Source organism: Coregonus clupeaformis, unplaced genomic scaffold (assembly GCF_020615455.1).
Source record: "Coregonus clupeaformis isolate EN_2021a unplaced genomic scaffold, ASM2061545v1 scaf0793, whole genome shotgun sequence".
In the NCBI taxonomy this organism is placed as follows: Eukaryota; Metazoa; Chordata; class Actinopteri; order Salmoniformes; family Salmonidae; genus Coregonus; species Coregonus clupeaformis.
The window spans coordinates 110222-131734 of NW_025534248.1; the positions used below are offsets into that span (position 1 = coordinate 110222).

The 21513-nt window shown below is 47.2% G+C and overlaps 1 protein-coding gene and 1 long non-coding RNA gene across 2 annotated transcripts; both read right to left on the reverse strand.

The window, feature by feature from the left end:
• Positions 1-220: 220 nt before the first annotated feature.
• Positions 221-1435, reverse strand: LOC121556321. Its single transcript, XR_006659101.1, has 3 exons — positions 1377-1435; positions 465-509; positions 221-304 (listed from the first exon to the last, which is right to left on the reverse strand). It is a non-coding gene; the product is annotated as an uncharacterized LOC121556321 (long non-coding RNA).
• Positions 1436-1495: 60 nt separating this feature from the next.
• LOC123485671 (hemicentin-2-like) lies at positions 1496-13646 on the reverse strand. Its single transcript, XM_045216767.1, has 6 exons — positions 13496-13646; positions 8020-8081; positions 7282-7631; positions 6901-7188; positions 4239-4486; positions 1496-1524 (listed from the first exon to the last, which is right to left on the reverse strand). The coding sequence occupies exons 1-6, from the start codon at positions 13644-13646 to the stop codon at positions 1496-1498; spliced, it is 1128 nt and encodes a 375-aa protein (XP_045072702.1).
• Positions 13647-21513: the final 7867 nt, after the last annotated feature.

Genomic DNA, 21513 nt, shown 5'->3' on the forward strand with positions numbered 1-21513 from the left:
ACTGATGTGAATGAGAGATAAGATGACTTACCTGTCACCGTCAGTCTGACTGTATCACTCCACTTAGAATACTTCTCATGTTCAATATGTATACCGAGACACCTGTAGACACCACTGTCTGACATCTTAACCTCACTGATCTCAAATTTATGCTTCTTACTGAGGGTGTCTACACCATCCTTGTGCCATGTGTATTCCCAGTCAGTGACTTCTCCCCTCTGTATGTTACATCTGAGAGTAACAGACTCTCCACTGAATATCTGTGAGGGTTTGGGGTGTATGGTCAGATCAGCCTTTGCCTGTCCTGCTCAAAATAAAACCAGCATGATACAATTGCTTTAAAAATGTTATTTTGAGACACTCAAAACACAACATATGTCTATCCAAAAGCAGCTTTAAACATCACAAAGAAATAAAATGAAGCATTAAGAGATGAAGGCTTGATCAAGTGTACAAATATCTACCATCATCATCTTCAGAGTGTCCAGAGTAGATGTGTGTACTCAGCACTACAACAAAGAAAGTCACATTACTCCAATATTCGTTTGAAATAAATAACAACATTCCATATTCATGTTACTGTTTACCAAATCCATCCTGTGCTTTATTTTAAAGATGCAATCTGCGTTTTCTACATAGATTTCTACACTACTAAATGAATCACAGCAATTCAAGTCTTATTCCATCATAACCCAAAATGCATGTTTATTTTATGACAATTATTGTGAACAATGTAGATTAATGAATTTCCTTAGCCCCTTCCTTCAGCCGTATACCACAACAAGTGGCAGGGTGGCCATTTTAAGGTAGTTTGAATTACAGACTGCAGCTATAAATGGCCACTGACTTCCCATGTTCTGCACACAGTGAGAGTACAGAGACCAAAAACACCAAAACACCACTCATTCATCTCTTAACACAGTTTACTATAACTGTAGCGAAGGAACCCACAACCATTTACAATAATCACAACTTGATACTACAACACATACAACAAATATTGCATTTTGTATTCATTGTCATTGACAGCACATTTTGCAAGCACTGAGTTAGCGTCAATCTTTAATTCCTGAGTGATGACCTGGCTAAACGCACACCACCACACTAACCATGTCTGCATGGCATCATATCTATAAGCTCAGGTTCTCACCGTGATGCAACATCAATGTAGTATGGTCACAATATCTACACCATATTTTGCTGCAATTTCCTTTTAATGCCGTTTACTAATGTTTTCTCAATAAGGGATACAAAAAAACAAAGTTAAAGCTTGAAACTGTCTTCATTTCCATGAACTTCTTATTCCTTTTTACCTTAAGGGCTTAGTAAATCAGGTAATTAGTGTTCACACAAACACACACTAACTCAGTACTTACCTAGTAGCAAACAGAGCAAGGTGCTCTCCATTCTGTCCCCACTGACAAGTGACTTTCTCTAGAACTATAGTCCTTCTGACAAACCCCTCTACTTCCTATATGATGACAGTCTGCTTAGATCACGCCTCTTCACAGTAACACAGAAAAACTGAGAGAGAAAGATTCAAGAGGAATGTAAAAAGTCTGAGAAAAAAGAGTAGCGGTTTATAGTCTATTCATTTTATATTAGATAGATAGATAGATAGATAGATAGATAGATAGATAGATAGATAGATAGATAGATAGATAGATAGATAGATAGATAGATAGATAGATAGATAGATAGATAGATAGATAGATAGATAGATAGATAGATAGATAGATAGATAGATAGATAGATAGATAGATAGATAGATAGATAGATAGATAGATAGATAGATAGATAGATAGATAGATAGATAGATAGATAGATAGATAGTAGATAGATAGATAGATAGATAGATAGATAGATAGATAGATAGATAGATAGATAGATAGATAGATAGATAGATAGTGTAGGCCTCCTCTCAAACCTGTGCTCAGCTGTCAGGTGGCAAGCCTAGCCAGCTAACCTCAGTTGTGCCACAATGGAAATGGACTTCTTCACACAGACAGAACTTCATACAGACACACACACACACACACACACATTTGTTTGTGTGTATTTGTACATCAGAGGCAGAGCTGTGTGGAATGTATTACCACTGACCAGAGATTGGAGGAGTTTCAAAGCTGGAACTGGGTAACCGGGTTTCCAGGTTAAAGTGTATAGTTTAATTTTGCTTCACATCATTACATGTTGAATACATGAATCCATTTTTGTCAACTATTTACCTCTAAAAATATGTTGTAGAGTGTAGAGTGTGGGACACGTACAACATGTGTGAAGAAACAAACATGTGGAGAGAAAGGTTACAGGTGAAAGCAGTTAGAGACTTCACCTTTATTATTATTATTATTATTACCTTTAGTGTGTATACTAATGTAAACATCTGGTGTTTCTTATCGCCCCCTTCAGGACAGGCCTGTAACTACTCCACATCCTTGGGGACCACAATATAGAAACTAATATGGTCATTGGTCACATAGCAACAACATAACCCCTCAGTCTACTGGGTCTGCCCTCTTATTCCTTCCTCTCTCTATGTCATCATATTAGTACAGACATGGACCACTTCTGTATGGGTTCATATCAGTAGAAGTCAAATCTGAATGTGGTTTACAGAAGACTGACAGCAATATGGTGTATAGAGATTTTGTTAAAAAGTTTTGCTTTACATAATAAGAAATGTATAGGAATGTTCAAGATGTAAATGCATTGTTTCAACTCAGCAATACAGAGAGTAAAAGGAATATGTCCTTAAATTAAATTATATTTCAAAGCAATACAACGATGTGGGGAATCATCACTTTATATTTGACAAATGAGAATTAATACAAAATACAAAATGCAACACAACCTCCATTGTCTTACGTCAGGTGGCGTCACTCCTATGCGACTCTCGTCAGGCAGAATCGTCGTGCTATCTGATGTAAGACAATGCACACCCTCTTTATTCAAGTTCAATAGTGGAACACTCATCTGGCTCCTATAACAACTACTGAAGAAATAACATTTTATAAAAAACATATAGACATAGAAGTAGAAAGTATGGAAAATGTAAATGACAATAAGCATTCATTGAATTAAAAACAAATTATACATGTTCCAACATAACTGTTAAAGTTGTTATAGTAGGTCGGCCAACCAAGTATAAACCCACCTTTAGTCCCAGAAAATATTCACATATAGCATATATGCACCTGCATGTAAAAAGCATGACATTATCTAAAATACAACATATTAAAAAAATACAACAAATTCTACTTTTAAACAAAACAGGCACTACACTCTTTTTCAATCAACAAACTGAAATCAAAGAGGGGTAAGTGTAATATTTCAAGAATATTAACAACAATCAACAATAACAAAGCATACAAGATCCCAAAAGCTGAAAACGTCAACTTGCTAAATCATAGCATTTAGTATTTGTAAAATTTCATTCAATGATATTTGACTCAGTAAACGCTATCATAAATCAATGGCAAGGTCATAAAAATGGTCATTCAGCTTACAGTTCATACTGTAATGATCACACGGATGATTCGGCCTGTTCAATGACATCATCAGATTGTAACTCATCTTGAGGATATTTGGTTGTTGAACACATGCCTATAGGAATATAACGGACGGAGAGTAGCATTAGAGTTAAACTGATTCAACTGCTCGTTCAACTGCACAGCACTAAAATGTAATCCTTCAGAAGTAATGAAAATGTTAGTTTGCCTTTTCTGGGGGAAGAACATTTCCGTAGAAGACATTTAACAGAAATAGCTGCCACTGGGCACTTTGTCTATTTACATTTGAAATGAACAATTTGAGTCAACATTACTTGATAACAGTAATACAAGAGCATGACATAAAGAAAGAGAATATCAAGCTGGATAAGCTTCTTGTAGATACACACTGAAATAAAGTGGTCACCTTGAGCCCTGCAGCATTTCACCATCAGCATGATAGACACCAGTAGAAAGGGAGACACTACCAGTAGACCACACAGCAGCCTGGACAGCAGACAGATGGAGACAACCGAACCTGGAGGGACTATCAAAACATATGTTTTACCATCAAAACACACACACACACACACACACACACACACACACACACACACACACACACACACACACACACACACACACACACACACACACACACACACACACACACACACACACACACACACACACACACACACACACACACACACACACACACACACACACACACACTGCTCTTCTCACCTCTCACAGTCACCCAGCTCTCTGGTGATTCTCCTTCATTAGATGTATACTTATAGAAGCCTTCATCTGACTTGGATACTGCAGGGATGGTCATCCCTCCTGTGGTCTCATTCCTGATGAGTTCTCCATCTTTGTAGAAATCAACCTTGGGGTTTGGGTTTGTTTCCTGATATCTATTTGTACAGAGCAGAGTCACAGAGTCTCCCTCAGTCATGGGATAGGCAGGGCTCTCCAGGATCACAGCACCAGCCGTGTAACAAAATATATAAATAAAACTGTAAATCAGGAGTAATCACACACAATATATTAACGTCTTATGAGCTTGCATTTTATATGAGATACATTCATTCAGTTTCAGAATTGAACATCATTATCATACATTGAAATCTAAAAAAGGTTAGTGAATATTGTACAATAGACGTATGTCACGCCCTGACTCAGGGGACTCTTATATGTTGAGTCAGGGTGTGTATATTCTTTGTGCTGTTTTCAATGTTTTGATCTATTATGTGTAGATCTATGTTGGCCGGTGTGGTTCCCAATCAGAGGCAGCTGTAGCTTGTTGTCTCTGATTGGGGATCATACTTAGGCAGCCTATTGGCACTAGTGGGTTGTGGGATCTTGTTCCTTATAAGGTATGTTGTGTGTGCTACCTTGGACTTCACGTTTCGTTTCGTTTTGTTTATTATTTTGTTGAGTGTTTATTGGTTTAATAAAAATGTACGTATATCACGCTGTGCCTTGGTCTGTCCTGTCATTAAACGAACGTGACAGAAGATCCCACCAAACGAGGACCAAGCAGCGTGTTCAGGCGGAGCGGATGGCCATGTCACAGGTGGCCAATTTGTGGTCATGGGAGGAGATATTCGCTGGGAAAGGACCATGGACTAAGGTAGATACCCAGGCAGGAGAGGAGCAACGGCAACACGGAGGAGGCCAGTCAAGGAGGAAGCCAGAGAAGCAGCCCCAATAAAATTTTTGTGGGGGGCACACCGGGTGGTTGGCGGAGCCTAGGGTTAGAGCAGAGCCAACTCCCCATACTCACTGAAGGAAGCGTATGACTGGGCAAGCTCCGTGTTATGCGGAGCTACGTACTGTGTCGCCAGTGCGCCGGCACAGTCCTGTACGTCCTGTGCTTGCACAACGCATGTGCCGTGCGAAGATGGGCATCCAGCCAGGACGGGGTGTGCCGGCTCAACGCTCCTGGTCTCCAGTACGCCTCCTCGTCCCGCATATCCTGAACCAGTTCTACAAACGGTATCACCAGTGCACGTGCACAGCCCAGTGCGTCCTGTGCCAGCGCCCGCACGTGTAGTGCGAATGTGGGCAGCCAGCCAGGACGGGTTGTGCCAGCTCTCCGCTCCAGACCTCCAGTCCGCCTTCACAGTCCGGTCCGGCCCGTTCCTGCTCCTCGCACCAAGCCAGTGGTGCGCGTCGCCAGTCCGGCCCGGCCTGTTCCTGCTCCTCACACAAAGCCAGTGGTGCGCGTCGCCAGTAAGGCCCGGCCTGTTCCTGCTCCTCGCACCAAGCTAGTGGTGCGCGTCGCCAGTCCGGCTCGGCCTGTTCCTGCTCCTCGCACCAAGCCAGTGGTGCGCGTCGCCAGCCCGTTCCGGCTTGTTCCTGCTCCTCGCACCAAGCCAGTGGTGCGCGTCGCCAGCCCGGCCCGGCCTGTTCCTGCTCCTCACACCAAGCCAGTGGTGCGCATCGCCAGTCCGGCCCGGCCTGTTCCTGCTCCTCGCACCAAGCCAGTGGTGCGCGTCGCCAGTCCGGTCCGGCCTGTGCCTGCGCCTCGCACCAGACCAGTGGTGCGTTTGTCCAGTCCGGCACGGCCCATGCCTGTTCTTCCGGTGCCTGGTCCGGCACCAGTCAGCTGCTCCACTCTGGAGCCAGAGCAGTCCGCTCCACCGGTGCCTGATCCAGTTCCGGTCAGCTGTTCCACTCCGGAACCAGAGCAGTCCGCTCCACCGGTGCCTGATTCAGCTCCGGTCAGTGGCTCCACTCCGGAGCCAGAGCAGTCCGCTCCACCGGTGCCCAGTCCAGCTCCGGTCAGCGGCTCCAGTCCGGAGCCTGACGTCAGCCCCTCTCCAGGTTCGGGGTCTCTCACACCAGGGTCCAGACAGGGTCTGGTGTATCGTGGGAGGAAGGAAAGGGGAAGCAGCGTGCTGAGGTCCAGACCAGACCAGGGGCGGAGGAGAGATTGTGGTCATCACGCCAGGAGACGGATCCGTCTCCAAGGCGGCATGCCCACCCGGACCCTTCCCTGTCATGTCAGGTTGGTGCGGTCGGATTCCGCACCTTTGAGGGGGGGGTACTGTCACGCCCTGACTCAGGGGACTCTTATATGTTGAGTCAGGGTGTGTATATTCTTTGTGCTGTTTTCTATGTTTTGATCTATTATGTGTAGATCTATGTTGGCCGGTGTGGTTCCCAATCAGAGGCAGCTGTAGCTCGTTGTCTCTGATTGGGGATCATACTTAGGCAGCCTATTGGCACTAGTGGGTTGTGGGATCTTGTTCCTTGTAAGGTATGTTGTGTGTGCTACCTTGGACTTCACGTTTCGTTTCGTTTATTGTTTTGTCGAGTGTTTATTGGTTTAATAAACATGTACGTATATCACGCTGCACCTTGGTCTGTCCCGTCATTAAATGAACGTGACAACGTACCATCCACTGTGATGTTGACAGCATTACTGTACTCTCCTGATGCAGACTCACACCAGTACACTCCACTGTCCTTTTCAAGTGTGGACCTGATGGTACATGTGGACCCTGCCATTGATCCCCAGTTAAAGCCACACCCTGACTCCACTCCTCTCTCTCTGTATCTCTTCAGTCTCCATCCAGTAGAGTTCCCCTTCTCCTCACAGCTCAGTGAGAGAGACTTTGATGTAAAGTATTGAGTTCTGTTGGGTCTTATTCTGAGAGACACTGAAGGATGCAGGTCTGACACAAAGAGAAAGACTCAAACGTATAGTTATATATACACATGAGGATGACTTAAATGTGATTAAATGCAGTTTCAATGCAGTTAGTTACCTCCTGACCAGAGAAACTGAGGTTCACTGTAGAGTGTGTAATAGACTGGGTGTCCTCTCCCAGCTGTACACACATATCCTCCTGTGTGATTAGGACCAGCAGGGATCAGAGTGTAGGAGTCTTCAGTAGTCCCATTGCCAGATAGAGGCTCTACAGAGTAGGATCTGTCCAATAGGGAGGGTAACCCAGCTCTGTAGGGAACAGTTCGGTACCAGAAGAACCTCCAGCCTGTAGATGACTCTTTAACCCCACAGCTCAGAGTAACTGAGTCTCCAGGGTTCAGCCACTGAGGAGAGACACTCAGGACAGCTTGGGGTTTATTTGTTATAAAGGAGATGACACAATTAAAATGTTTGTTCTTTAATTAAATTATTTTAGAATAAAATATTTACCCCATTTGTTATCATGATATTGTACCTTACCCCAAAATCAAACAATAATTTAGTTCCATCATTGATCTCACTGTCTGCTATTTGACCTCATCCCTTTTGTCTTTTCCTCACTATTCTGTCTCTTTCTCTTGCAATCCCATAAAAACAGACTTACCTAACACGGTCAATTGTATAGCATTAGTTGACTCTGAGTGTTTTAAGCAATTGTTTTTTTGAAGATCTTCACAGGTATATATACCATTTTTTGCAGGACTGATTCTGTACTCAGGTTCTATATTTGCGTAGACCAACTTCCGAAAACTGTTATAAAAGCTCAATCTCTTCTCTTCCCTGCAAGTCACATCTGAGAGTGACAGTCTCTCCGCTGAATACGTGGGGCCAGTTGGGTTGGAGGGTCAGAACAGCCACAGGTCTCTCTGCACAGACACACCACAGAAAATTAACATTATCACACACCTTAGAATGTAAAATAATGTTGATCAGCATTTATCACAATATGACTATATCATAAGTTGCCATTTCTGAACATACAGTATGCAGTCTGAGCTGTCTGACTTACCAAGATATAGTCAACAGAATACTGACATATACAGTCATGTCTACACACACACACACACACAGTCTTGCGCAGCTAACTTTGTTGGGACATTGTCACAACTTCGTCGTTACTGGCTTTCTAGCTGCCACCGATCTACGTTTATTTTTCCATTTGTTTTGTCTTGATTGTACACACCTGGTTCCCATTACATTATATTATTTCCCTATTTTACCCTCTGGTTCCCACATGGTTTTGTGCGTGTTTGTTCTTTGTTTTGTGTCTAAGACTTATGTGAGCTGGTGTGTTTTCCCTGCGTGGAAATTAGTGTTGTTTAATTTTCGAGGTAAGTACGTAGTTTACTCAGTTCTGTGTCCTGCGCCTGACTCCGTCCTACCGCTGCACATTGACCATCAACTTCAGATCAACCCACACCGATGTCCACCACTCCGTCACCTGGACCAAGTGGGATTCGGATCTCGCTCCCGAGGGCATATGATGGGACGGCTGCCGGGTGCCAGGGGTTCCTGCTCCAGCTGGAGCTCTACCTGGCGACCATCCACCTGGCTCCCTCGGGATACGAGAGCGTGTCCGCCCTCATCTCCTGTCTGTCGGGGAGAGCGCTTGAGTGGGCCAACGCCGAATGTGGAGGAATAGACACAGCGTTGGTTCGCTATGAGGATTTCACCCGCCGCTTCCGGGCGGTCTTCGGTCATCCACCTGAGGGGAGAGTGGCGGGGGAATGCTTGTTCCAGCTCAGACAGGGGAAGAGGAGCGCACAGGACTTCGCACTGGACTTCAGGACCTTGGCTGCCAGCTCGGGATGGAATGAGAGGGCCCTGATCGACCATTACCGGTGTAGTCTACGTGAGACGTTCGTCTGGAGCTGGCATGCAGGGACACCGCACTTACCCTCGACCAGCTGGTGGATGTATCTATACGGCTGGATAACCTGTTGGCCACCCGCGGACGTCCGGGTCAGGGTCCGTCCATTCCATCCCCAGCACCTCCGACCCTACCCCTATGGAGCTTGGAGGTGCTGCTCAAGGGTGACTGGAGGGGGGCCGTTTCCTGCACCAACTGAGGCCGCAGAGGGCACACTGCTGGTCGGTGCTGGGGAAGTTCCCAGCACTGGTGGATCATCCCAGGTGAGTAGGCACCCGACTCACCCAGAGCTCCCTGTTGTACACATGTGGGTATGCATAGAATTTCCTGAGTTTTCCCCGCATTCCCAGCATAAGGCGCTAGTAGATTCAGGCGCAGCTGGGAACTTTATTGACCGTTCATTTGCACGTAGATTAGGGATCCCTATTGTTCCTGTTGATGTGCTCTTCCCTGTACATGCCTTAGATAGCCGTCCTTTAGGGTCAGGCCTGATTAGGGAGGTCACAGCTCCACTATGTATGAAAACGCAGGAGGGTCATGAGGAGAGAATTAGTCTCTTCCTGATCGATGCTCCTGCGTTTCCTGTGGTGTTGGGGCTTCCCTGGTTGGCCTCTCATGACCCCACTATTTTGTGGTAACAGAGGGCTCTCAAGGGATGGTCACGTCAGTGCTCAGGGAGGTGTGTAGGTGTTTCCATAGGTGCAACTACGGTGGAGAGTCCAAACCAGGTCTCCACTATGCACATTCCCCCCCAATATGCCGATTTGGCTCTCGCCTTCTGTAAAAAGTCTCAGGAGCTCAACTACCACCCCATCGACAGGGGGACTGTGCGATAAATCTCCAGGTAGGCGCAGCACTTCCCAGGAGTCACGTGTATCCTCTGTCTCAGGAGGAGACGGCGGCAATGGAAACATATGTCTCCGAATATCTGGGACAGGGATACATTTGGCCTTCCACTTCACCTGCCTCCTCGAGTATCTTTTTTGTGAAGAAGAAGGATGGAGGTTTACGCCCGTGCATTGACTATCGAGGTCTAAATCTGATCACTGTGAAGTACAGTTACCCACTGCCTCTCATAGCCAGTGTGACAGAGTCATTGCACGGGGCGCGCTTCTTCACCAAATTTGATCTCAGGAGCGCTTACAACCTGGTGCGTATCCGGGAGGGGGATGAGTGGAAGACGGCATTTAGTACCACCTCTGGGCACTATGAGTACCTTGTCATGCCCTACGGGTTGATGAATGCTCCATCAGTCTTCCAATCCTTTGTAGACGAGATTTTCAGGGACCTGCACGGGCAGGGTGTAGTGGTGTATTTAGATGACATTCTAATATACTCCGCTACACGCGACGAGCATGTGTCCCTGGTGCACAAGGTGCTTGGTCGACTGTTGGAGCATGACCTGTACATCAAGGCTGAGAAATGTCTGTTCTTCCAACAGTCCATCTCCTTCCTAGGGTACCGCCTGTCCACGTCAGGGGTGGAGATGGAGAATGACTGCATTTCAGCCGTACGGTAAAGGAGGTGCAGCGGTTTCTTAGGGTTTGCCAACTACTACCGGAGGTTTATCCAGGGCTTTGGTCAGGTAGCGGCTCCCATTACCTCCTTGCTGAAAGGGGGACCGGTGCGACTGCAGTGGTCAGCTGGGGCGGACAGGGCTTTTGGTCACCTGAAGGCTCTGTTTACCTCAGCTCCCGTGCTGGCTTATCCTGATCCCTCATTGGCATTCATAGTAGAGGTGGACACATCCGAGGCTGGGATAGGAGCTGTGCTCTCTCAGCGCTCGGGTACGCCACCAAAGCTCCGCCCCTGTGCTTTCTTTTCGAAGAAGCTCAGCCCGGCGGAGCGAAACTATGATCTGGGGGACCGGGAGCTGTTAGCTGTTGTCAAGGCTCTGAAGGCGTGGAGGCATTGGCTTGAGGGGGCTAAACACCCTTTCCTCATTTGGACTGACCACCGCAATCTGGAGTACATCCGGCCAGCGAGGAGACTGAACCCTCGCCAGGCAAGGTGGGCAATGTTTTTCACCTGTTTTGTTTTCACCCTATCCTACAGACCAGGTTCCCTGAACGCTAAGGCAGACGCACTATCCCGGATGTATGACACAGAGGAGCGGTCCACGGATCCCACTCCCATACTTCCGGCTTCTTGCCTGGTGGCACCGGTGGTATGGGTGGTTGACGCGGACATCGAGTGGGCGTTATGTACGGAGCCCACTCCCACCCAGTGTCCAGTTGGGTGTCTGTATGTTCCGTCTGATGTCCGCAATCGATTGATCTGTTGGGCCCACACGTCACCCTCCTCTGGTCTTGCTGGCATCGGTCGGACAGTGCGCTGTCTTAGTGGGAAGTACTGGTGGCCCACTTTAGCTAAGGACGTGAGGGTTTATGTTTCCTCCTGCTCTGTGTGCGCCCAGTGCAAGGCACCTAGACACCTGCCCAGAGGGAAATTACACCCCCTAACCGTTCCACAACGGCAGTGGTCACACCTATCGGTGGACTTCCTCCGTCACAAGGTAACACCACGATCCTGGTCGTTGTTGATCGGTTTTCTAAGTCCTGCTGTCTCCTTCCTTTGCCGGGTCTCCCTACGGCCCTACAGACTGCGGAGGCCCTGTTTACCCACGTCTTCCGGCACTACGGGGTGCCTGAGGATATAGTGTCTGATCGGGGTCCCCAGTTCACATCGAGGGTCTGGAGGGCGTTCATGGAATGTCTGGGGGTCTCGGTCCGCCTGACCTCAGGTTTTCACCCCAAGAGTAATGGGCAGGTGGAGAGAGTTAACCAGGATGTGGGTAGGTTTCTGCGGTCCTATTGCCAGGACCGGCCGGGTGAGTGGGCGGCTTTCATCCCCTGGGCAGAGATGGCCCAAAACTCCCTCCGCCACTCCTCCACAAACATGTCTCCGTTTCAGTGTGTAGTAGACAATCAGCCGGTCGAGGCACCTGCGGTGGATTAATGGTTTCGGCGCTCGGAGGAGACATGGGACGCTGCCCATGTGCGCCTGCAACGGGCCATCAGGCGACAGAAGGCGAGCGCCGACCGCCACTGCAGTGAGGCCCCGGTGTATGCACCGGGGGACCGGGTCTGGCTCTCGACCCGAAACCTGCCCCTTCGCCTGCTCTGCCGGAAGCTGGGTCTGCGGTTTGTGGGGCCATTTAAAGTCCTGAGGAGACTGAACGAGGTATGCTATAGGTTACAGCTCCCCCGTGATTACCGTGTTAACCCCTCGTTCCATGTGTCTCTCCTCAGGCCGGTGGTGGCAGGTCCGCTCCAGCAGACTGAGGTGCGGTAGGTTCCACCGGCGTATACTGTGCAAGCCATCATGGACTCAAGACGTCGGGTGAGGGGCCTTCAGTACCTCGTGGAGTGGGAGGGGTACGGTCCGGAGGAGAGATGCTGGTCGCCGGTGGAGGACATCCTGGACCCTGCCGTACTGCAGGAATTTCACCGTCTCCACCCGGATCGTTCTGCGCCTCGTCCTCCGGGTCGTCCCCGAGGCCGGTGTCGGCGCGCAGCTGGAGCCGCGCGTCAAGGGGGGGTACTAACCCCAAACCAAACCTAACGTTAATTCGTACCATTACCCTAACCCTAACCCTAACCTTAACCCAAAAAACCTTAACCCTAACACTAATTCTAACCTTAACTCTAAACTCCCTAGAAATAGCATTTGACCATGTGGGGACCACCAAAATGTCCTCAGTGATCAACATTTTCTTGGTTTACTATTCTTGTGGGGACTTCTGGTCCCCACAAGTATAGTTAAACACGTCCACACACACACACACACACACACACACACACAATTATTCACCAATCACATTGATAGTGACAGGATCACTGATTATATGGATCTGGACTGGATCTCTCCCTGACACCAGTAGAGGCCCTGGTCAGACTCAGCAGCTCTACTGATGGTGAAGGTGGCTCCTGTTGTAGTGTGTCTGTCAGACTGGGGCACTAGTTTTTCATTGTTGTCTTTGAACCACGTATAGCTCCAGTAAATGTAAGGCCAGAATGAACACATCAGAGTTACTGTCTCTCCAGTGTACACAGGATTTGGATTAAGGTCAGTGTAGTTCCAGGAACAGCTAAGAAAACAGAAAGCAGAATATCAAAACATCTGGATACATGCTTGGTAACTTTATATATATATATATTATTTATGTATTAAGTTAAATGAAAACTAATGAAATTAGTGTACCAATCAGTTAAAAGTATAATCTTAGTACCGTACCCCATATTTCTTACAATTATTACATGAAATTAGAATGAATTAATGGGGGAATCTGAACAGCAATGGTAGACAGACCTTTTTAAAACGACTAAATAGCCTCCTTAAAATGGGGCCCAATGTCAAGTGTTTATGGGCATGGAGGCACTGTTGTGAACGAGAGCTAAGATGACTTACCTGTCACCGTCAGTCTGACTGCATCACTCCACTCAGAATGCTTCTTCTGATCAATATGTGTAGCCAGACACCAGTAGTCACCACTGTCTGAAATCTTAACCTCACTGATCTCATATTCATGCTTCCTACTGAGGGAGTCTATGACATCCATGCGCCATTTGTATTCCCAGTCAGTGACTTCTCCTCTCTGTATGTTACATCTGAGAGTGACAGACTCTCTACTGAATATCTGGGAGTATTTGGGGTGTATGGTCAGAACAGCCTTTGCCTGTCCTGCACAAAATAAAAACTGGCATGATACAATTGCTTTACACAGGTTATTTTGAGACACTCAAAACACAAAATATGTCTATCCAAAAGCAGTTTAAAAAATCACAAACAAAGAAATATGATGAAGCATTAAGAGATGAAGGCTTGGTCAAGTGTACAGATATCTAACATCATCATCTTCAGAGTGTCCAGAGTAGATGTGTGTACTCAGCACTACAACAAAGAAAGTCACAATGCTCCAATATTAGCTTGAAATGAATAACAACATGCCATATTTATGTTACTGTTTACCAAATCCATCCTGTACTTTATTTTAATGGTGCAATCTGCGTTTTCTACATAGATTTCTACACTATTAAATGAATTATTTTATGACAATGTAGATGAATGAATTTCCTTAGACCCATCCCTCAGCCGTATACTACAACAAGTGGCATTGTGAGCTTTTTGTGGTAGTTTGAATTAAGGACTGCAGCTTTAAATGGCCACTGACTTCCCATGTTCTGCACACAGAGAGAGTACAGAGAGCAAAAACACCAAAACACCACTCATTCATCTCTTAACACAGTTTACTATAACTGTAGCAAAGGAACCGTCAACCATTTACAATAAACACAACTTGATACTACAAAACATCCAATAAATATTGCATTTTGTATTCATTGTCATTGACAGCACATTTTGCAAGCACTGAGTTAGCGTCAATCTTTAGTTCCTGAGTGATGACCTGGCTAAATGCACACCACCACACTAACCATGTCTGCATGGCATCGGCTAAACAAGTTCAGGTTCTCACAGAGATACAACATCAATGTAGGGTGGTCACATTCTTACTTCATATCTAAACCATACCTGCGGCAACTTCCTATTACACTGTGGGGGACAAAAAAACAATGTCTTATTCCTTTTTCTCTTAAAGGCTTAGTAAATCAGGTAATTAGTGTTCATAATCAAACACACTAACTCAGTTTATTTATTCTAAAATTGATTAAATAAATAAAAATCCTCATAATGACAAAGTGGAAACATGTTTAGACATTTTTGCAAATGTATATAAAAAAAATAAAAAAACTTTATTTACATAAGTATTCAGACCCTTTGCTATGAGACTCGAAATTGAGCTCAGGTGCATCCTGTTTCCATTGATCATCCTTGAGATGTTTCTACTTGATTGGAGTCCACCTGTTGTAAATTCAATTGATTGGACATGATTTGGAAAGGCACAAACCTGTCTATATAAGGTCCCAGATTTGACAATGCATGTCAGAGCAAAACAAGCCATGAGGTCGAAGGAATTGTCCGTAGAGCTCCAGGACCGGATTGCGTTGAGGCACAGATCTGTGGAAGGGTACCAAAAAATTTCTGCAGCATTGAAGGTCCCCAAAAACACTGTGGCCTCCATCATTCTTAAATGGAATAATTTTGGAGCCACCAAGACTCTTCCTAGTTCTGGCCGCCCGGCCAAACTGAGCAATCGGGGGACAAAGGCCTTGGTCAGGGAGGTGACCAAGAACCCAATGGTCACTCTGAGAGCACTCCAGAGTTCCTCTGTGGAGATGGGAGAACCTTCCAGAAGGACAACCATCTCTGCAGCACTCCACCAATCAGGCCTTTATGGTACTGGCCTGGTTTTTCAGCGGCAGGGACTGGGAGACTAGTCAGGATCGAGTGAAAGATGATCGGAGCAAAGTACCGAGAGATCCTTGATGAAAACCTGTTCCAGATCGAAGGTTCACCTTCCAAAAGGACAATGACCCTAAGCACACAACCAAGACTACGCAGGAGTGGCTTCAGGACAAGTCTCTGAATGTCCTTGAGTGGCCCAGCCAGAGCCCGGACTTGAACCCGATCTAACATATCTGGAGAGACCTGAAAATAGCTGTGCAGCGACGCTCCCCATCCAACCTGACAGAGCTTGAGAGGATCCGTGAGAAAAAATGGGAGAAACTCCCAATACAGGTGTGCCAAGCTTGTAGCGTCTTACCCAAGAAGACTCGAGGCTGTAATTGCTGCCAAAGGTGCTTCAACAAAGTACTGAGTAAAGCGTCTGAATACTTATGTTAATGTGATATTTCAGTTTTTTATTTTTAATAAATGTGTAAAAATGTCTAAACCTGTTTTTACTTTGTCATTAAGGGGTATTGATGAAGAAAAAACAACAATATAATCAACTTTAGAATAAGGCTGTAACGTAACAAAATGTGAAAAAGTCAAGGGGTCTGAATACTTTCTGAATGCGCTGTACATAGTAGCAAACAGAGCAAGGTGTGCTCCATTCTGTCCCCACAGACAAGTTACTTTCTATACAAATACAGTCCTTCTGACAAACCACTCTACTTCCTATATGATGACAGTCTGCTTAGATCACACCTCTTCACCGTCACACAGAAAAACAGAGAGAGAAAGAATCAAGAGAAATGTCAAAAGATTGTGAGAAAAAATAGTAGCAGTTGATAGCGTGTTTATATTCTGACCAACTTCTCCATATGGTTGGCTACATGGTCTCACACTCGCTCCTTAGAGACATGAATTGATGAGATCTGAGCTTGTGGTTTGTCACACCCTGGCTCTGGGACTCTATATGTTGAGCCAGGGTGTGTTCATTCTATGTGTTTATTTCTATGTTGGTAGTTCTGTTGTGTTTATTTCTAGGTTTGCCAGAGTGACTCCCAATCAGAGGCAACGAGTGTCAGCTGTCGTTGGTTGTCTCTGATTGGGAGCCATATTTAAACTGTCTGTTTTCCCTTTGTGTTTGTGGGTTCTTGTTCCAGTTGGTCATTGTTACCGTTGGACGTTACGAGTCGTTTATTGTTTTGTTGGTTGTGTATGTTATCACTGAAGATAATAAATACCATGTTCGTTCAACACGCTGCGCATTGGTCTCTCCTTGACGATCGTGACAGAAGAACCCACCAAGTAAGGACCAAGCAGCGTGTCCCGGGGCAGAACTTGGACTGGACATGGGAGGAAGCGCCGGGAGAGGCCCTGGCGAAAGAGGAGCAGCGGCGTCAGCAGTGTCAACGTCGGACAGGCGAGAGGCAACCCCAGAATTTTTTTAGGGGGGGGCACACGGCATGGACGACGGGGCTGACGGAGGCAGAAAAGGGGCGGATTCAGAAGGCCACCAGGTTACGGGGGCCACTGGTCAAAGCAGGGAAGGAAGGTGTAGAGGCACGGCGAGAGGTACTGGGGTGTGTTACCAGTCCGGTCCGGCCCGTTCCAGATCCCGAGGTAGAGCCAGTGGTGTGTGTCCCCAGTACGGTCCGGCCTGTTCCGGCCCCTCGCACCAAGTGTACGGTGTGCGTCGCCAGCCCGGTCCGGCCTGTCCCTGCTCCTCGCACCAAGCCTACGGTGTGCGTCGCCAGCCCAGTCCGGCCTGTCCCTGCTCCATGCACCAAGCCTACGGTGTGCGTCGCCAGCCCAGTCCGGCCTGTCCCTGCTCCACACACCAAGCCTACGGTGTGCGTCGCCAGCCCAGTCCGGCCTGTCCCTGCTCCACGCACCAAGCCTACGGTGTGCGTCGCCAGCCCAGTCCGGCCTGTCCCTGCTCTACGCACCAAGCCTACGGTGTGCGTTGCCAGCCCGGTCCGGCCTGTCCCTGCTCCTCGCACCAAGCCTACGGTGTGCGTCGTCAGCCCAGTCCGGCCTGTCCCTGCACCACGCACCAAGCCTACGGTGTGCGTCGCCAGCCCAGTCCGGCCTGTCCCTGCTCCACGCACCAAGCCTACGGTGTGCGTCGCCAGCCCAGTCCGGCCTGTCCCTGCTCCACGCACCAAGCCTACGGTGTGCGTCGCCAGCCCGGCCCGGCCTGTCCCTGCTCCACGCACCAAGCCTACGGTGTGCGTCGCCAGCCCGGCCCGGCCTGTCCCTGCTCCACGCACCAAGCCTACGGTGTGCGTCGCCAGCCCGGCCCGGCCTGTCCCTGCTCCACGCACCAAATCTACGGTGCGCGTCGCCAGCCCGGCCCGGCCTGTTCCTGCCACTCGCACCAAGTCTACGGTGCGCGTCGCCAGCCCGGCCCGGCCTGTTCCTGCCACTCGCACCAAGTCTACGGTGCGCGTCGCCAGCCCGGCCCGGCCTGTTCCTGCCACTCGCACCAAGTATACGGTGCGCGTCGCCAGCCCGGCCCGGCCTGTTCCTGCCACTCGCACCAAGTCTACGGTGCGCGTCGCCAGCCCGGCCCGGCCTGTTCCTGCCACTCGCACTAAGCCAGGGGTGCGAGACGTCAGCCTGGTAAGGCCCGTTCCTCCTCCACGCACCAAGCCAGGGGTGCGAGTCGTCAGCCTGGTAAGGCCCGTCCCTCCTCCACGCACCAAGCCAGGGGTGCGAGTCGTCAGCCTGGTAAGGCCCGTTCCTCCTCCACGCACCAAGCCAGGGGTGCGAGTCGTCAGCCTGGTAAGGCCCGTTCCTCCTCCACGCACCAGGCCAGGGGTGCGCGTCGTCAGCCTGGTAAGGCCTGTTCCTCCTCCACGCACTAAGCCCGGGGTGCGCGTCGTCAGTCCAGCACAACCCGTGCCTGGGCCACCGGTGCCTGGGAAGGTACAGGTCAACTGCTCCACTACGGAGCTGAAGCTAACCGCTCCTGCTACGTCCAGTTCAGCTCCAGCCAGCGGGGCCAGACTGGACCAGGGGCGCAATGGGGGGTTTATTGGAGGGTGGTGGTCAAGGCCGGAGCCAGAACCACCGCCGAGGAGGTATGCCCACCCAGCCCTCCCCTGTTTTGTTCAAGTTGAGGCGCGGTCGCAGTCCGCGCCTTTAGGGGGGGGTACTGTCACACCCTGGCTCTGGGACTCTATATGTTGAGCCAGGGTGTGTTCATTCTATGTGTTTATTTCTATGTTGGTAGTTCTGTTGTGTTTATTTCTAGGTTTGCCAGAGTGACTCCCAATCAGAGGCAACGAGTGTCAGCTGTCGTTGGTTGTCTCTGATTGGGAGCCATATTTAAACTGTCTGTTTTCCCTTTGTGTTTGTGGGTTCTTGTTCCAGTTGGTCATTGTTACCGTTGGACGTTACGAGTCGTTTATTGTTTTGTTGGTTGTGTATGTTATCACTGAAGATAATAAATACCATGTTCGTTCAACACGCTGCGCATTGGTCTCTCCCTGACGATCGTGACATGGTTTTACATCAGAATGTGTAGATGTTTGTTTTATGCTGCACCATGCACAGATAGATAGATAGATAGATAGATAGATAGATAGATAGATAGATAGATAGATAGATAGATAGATAGATAGATAGATAGATAGATAGATAGATAGATAGATAGATAGATAGATAGATAGATAGATAGATAGATAGATAGATAGATAGATAGATAGATAGATAGATAGATAGATAGATAGATAGATAGATAGATAGATAGATAGATAGATAGATGGATAGATAGATGGATAGATAGATAGATAGATAGATAGTGTAGGCCTCCCCTCAAACCTTTGCTCAGCTGTCAGGTGGCAAGCCTAGCCAGCTAACCTCAGTTGTTCCACAATGGAAATGGACATCTTCTGCCACCCCCTCAATTATGAGGAATACGTTTAGTTAGATACTGTCTACATAGATATGTTTGTTATTGTGTTGTTTATGGTTGTATTTCAATTTGTCTGTTTATGTGATGTGCCTCAGGGTTATTGTTCATGTACTGTATCGTGTTTTTGTGTGTGTGTGTGTGTTTTGTGTGTGTGTGTGTTGTGTGGTTTGTGTGTGTGTACATCAGTGGCAGAGCTAAGCGGAATTTATTACCACTGACCAGAGATGGGAGGAGTTTCAAAGCTGTAACTGGGGAACTGGATTTCCAGGTTAAAGTGTCACATAGCAACAACATAACCCCTCAGTCTACTGGGTCTGCCCTCTTATTCCTTCCTCTCTCTATGTCATCATATTAGTACAGACATGGACCACTTCTGTATGGGTTCATATCAGTAGAAGTCCAATCTGTATGTGTTTTACAGAAGACTGACAGCACTATGGTGCATAGATATTTTGTTAATGGGGCTTTGACCGAATTAGAAAGGTACAGATGCTTAAAGAGAAACAGAAAAAAATAGAATCTGATGTCATGTTCATCTTTACACAACTTCCTCTTACTGTAAAATAAATGGACACATCAACACTGTGGTCTTTCTGTGAGTGGAAGAGAGAACTATAGTATATATCTGAGGAAGGAATTTTGTGGATAATAACATATTTGTGCAAAAAGTGAAGTCAATATTGCATATACCATACCTGGTCATGTCGGATCTGACGGTGGTCGGGAGAGGTTGTGTTTTCTCTAGCAGGAGGTAAGCTTGGCTTCTTATATGGTGTTGAGTAAAGCTTAAACCATGTATTTAGATTGTAGGTAGGTATTGTAGTTAGGTATTATAGGTAGTTTACTTAGGTAGTTATTGTAGGTTATTGTAGGTAATTATTGTAGGTAAGTATTGTATTCGGCGGACCCCCGCGAAGCACGAGGCTAGCTAACCCACTACTTGGACCAACAAAGCTAGCTAGCTTCCGGGTAGCTACTGGTAACTTTTAGCAACTGTGGTTAGTTGTTTCCAATGTTATTTCACGCTTAAGAGTACCTGTAATTGAGCCAGCTAGCTACCTACCATTCAGCTGTTTTTCTAACCTCATTATCCGAGGCATTAACGTTAGGTGGTTGGTAGCTGCTGTACTTAATTACAGCTACTGATTGCAGTCTGCCACCCAGACAGCTGGCGTCGGGTAAGTTTGGCTTTATACATAGCTTGGGCTTTGTCGAGTAAGGCTTAAACTATGTATTTAGATTGTAGTTAGGTATTATAGGTAGGCATCGTGGGCTGTATATTACTAGGTATTATAGGTAGGCATCGTGGGCTGTTGTGGGTAGTTGTTGTATGTAGTTATTGTAGGTTACTTTTGTATTCGGCGGTGCGGCGGTGCCGGGTGTAGCACGAAGCTAGCTAGCTAACTCACCTCCTGGACTAGTTGGAGTAGCTATTAGCAACGGTAGCAACTAAATGCAATATCCTTTTAGCCAGCTACATTCGTTCGCAGCGACGCCGTTTTTCAAACAAAGTCAACACAGCAGCCATTGCTAGCTAGCCAACACTACCAGCTAGCTGTACTGTGGTAGCTAAATACAATATATTTGTGCTAGCTAGCCAACGTTTAATTATTGCTGCGTTATGAAAGAACTAGACACGGACACAAATTATCTGTTTAGTGTGTTAACACACTATTGGTAGTTTGTTGTAACCAAGTATTGGTGCTAAACTGTGTGTTATTGGATGCTAGCATGCTAGTTAGCTATGGCGTCATAGTTAGCTAGCTGAATAAAGTAAGTTGAGTCTATTCCTTGAAACATTGAACCGCTGTAGTTTACAACAATTCTAATTTCTAAAGTGGAAGTTGGGAGAGTTTTATTCGGGTGGTTCAGTGAAACAATTATAGTTTCTGAGGTGGAAGTTGGGAGAGTTTTATTTTTTTGGTAAGGGAGGCCCTGCTCTCTCCTTTCCCAGATGTTTAGTTCATTTCATTCCGATCTCCTCTGCATTATTGTAGCCATCTGCTACAGCCTGTCAACTATGCCTCTGCCTATCCCTGTTCTCTCCTCTCCGCACAGGCTACACAAACGCCTCACACCGCGTGGCTGCTGCCTCTCTAACCTGGTGGTCCCTGCACGCACCACATACCTGGAGTTCCAGGTCTCAGGCAGCCTCTGGAACTGCCGTTCTGCTGCCAACAAGGCTGACTTCATCCCAGCCTATGCTACCCTCCAGTCC

Bases quoted from the DNA above. Each gene is read 5' to 3' on its own strand.
- LOC123485671 (XM_045216767.1), bottom strand. From the start codon at position 13,646: ATGGATGTCATAGACTCCCTCAGTAGGAAGCATGAATATGAGATCAGT. The intron at 7,632-8,019 runs GTCACTCTCAGA...ATTTAATTAAAG, and splicing joins ACGTATTCAGCGGAGAGACT to AACAAACATTTTAATTGTGT. The intron at 1,525-4,238 runs GTGAGAAGAGCA...TTTCTCTCTCAG, and splicing joins GAGCTGGGTGACTGTGAGAG to TTTTTCTGTGTTACTGTGAA.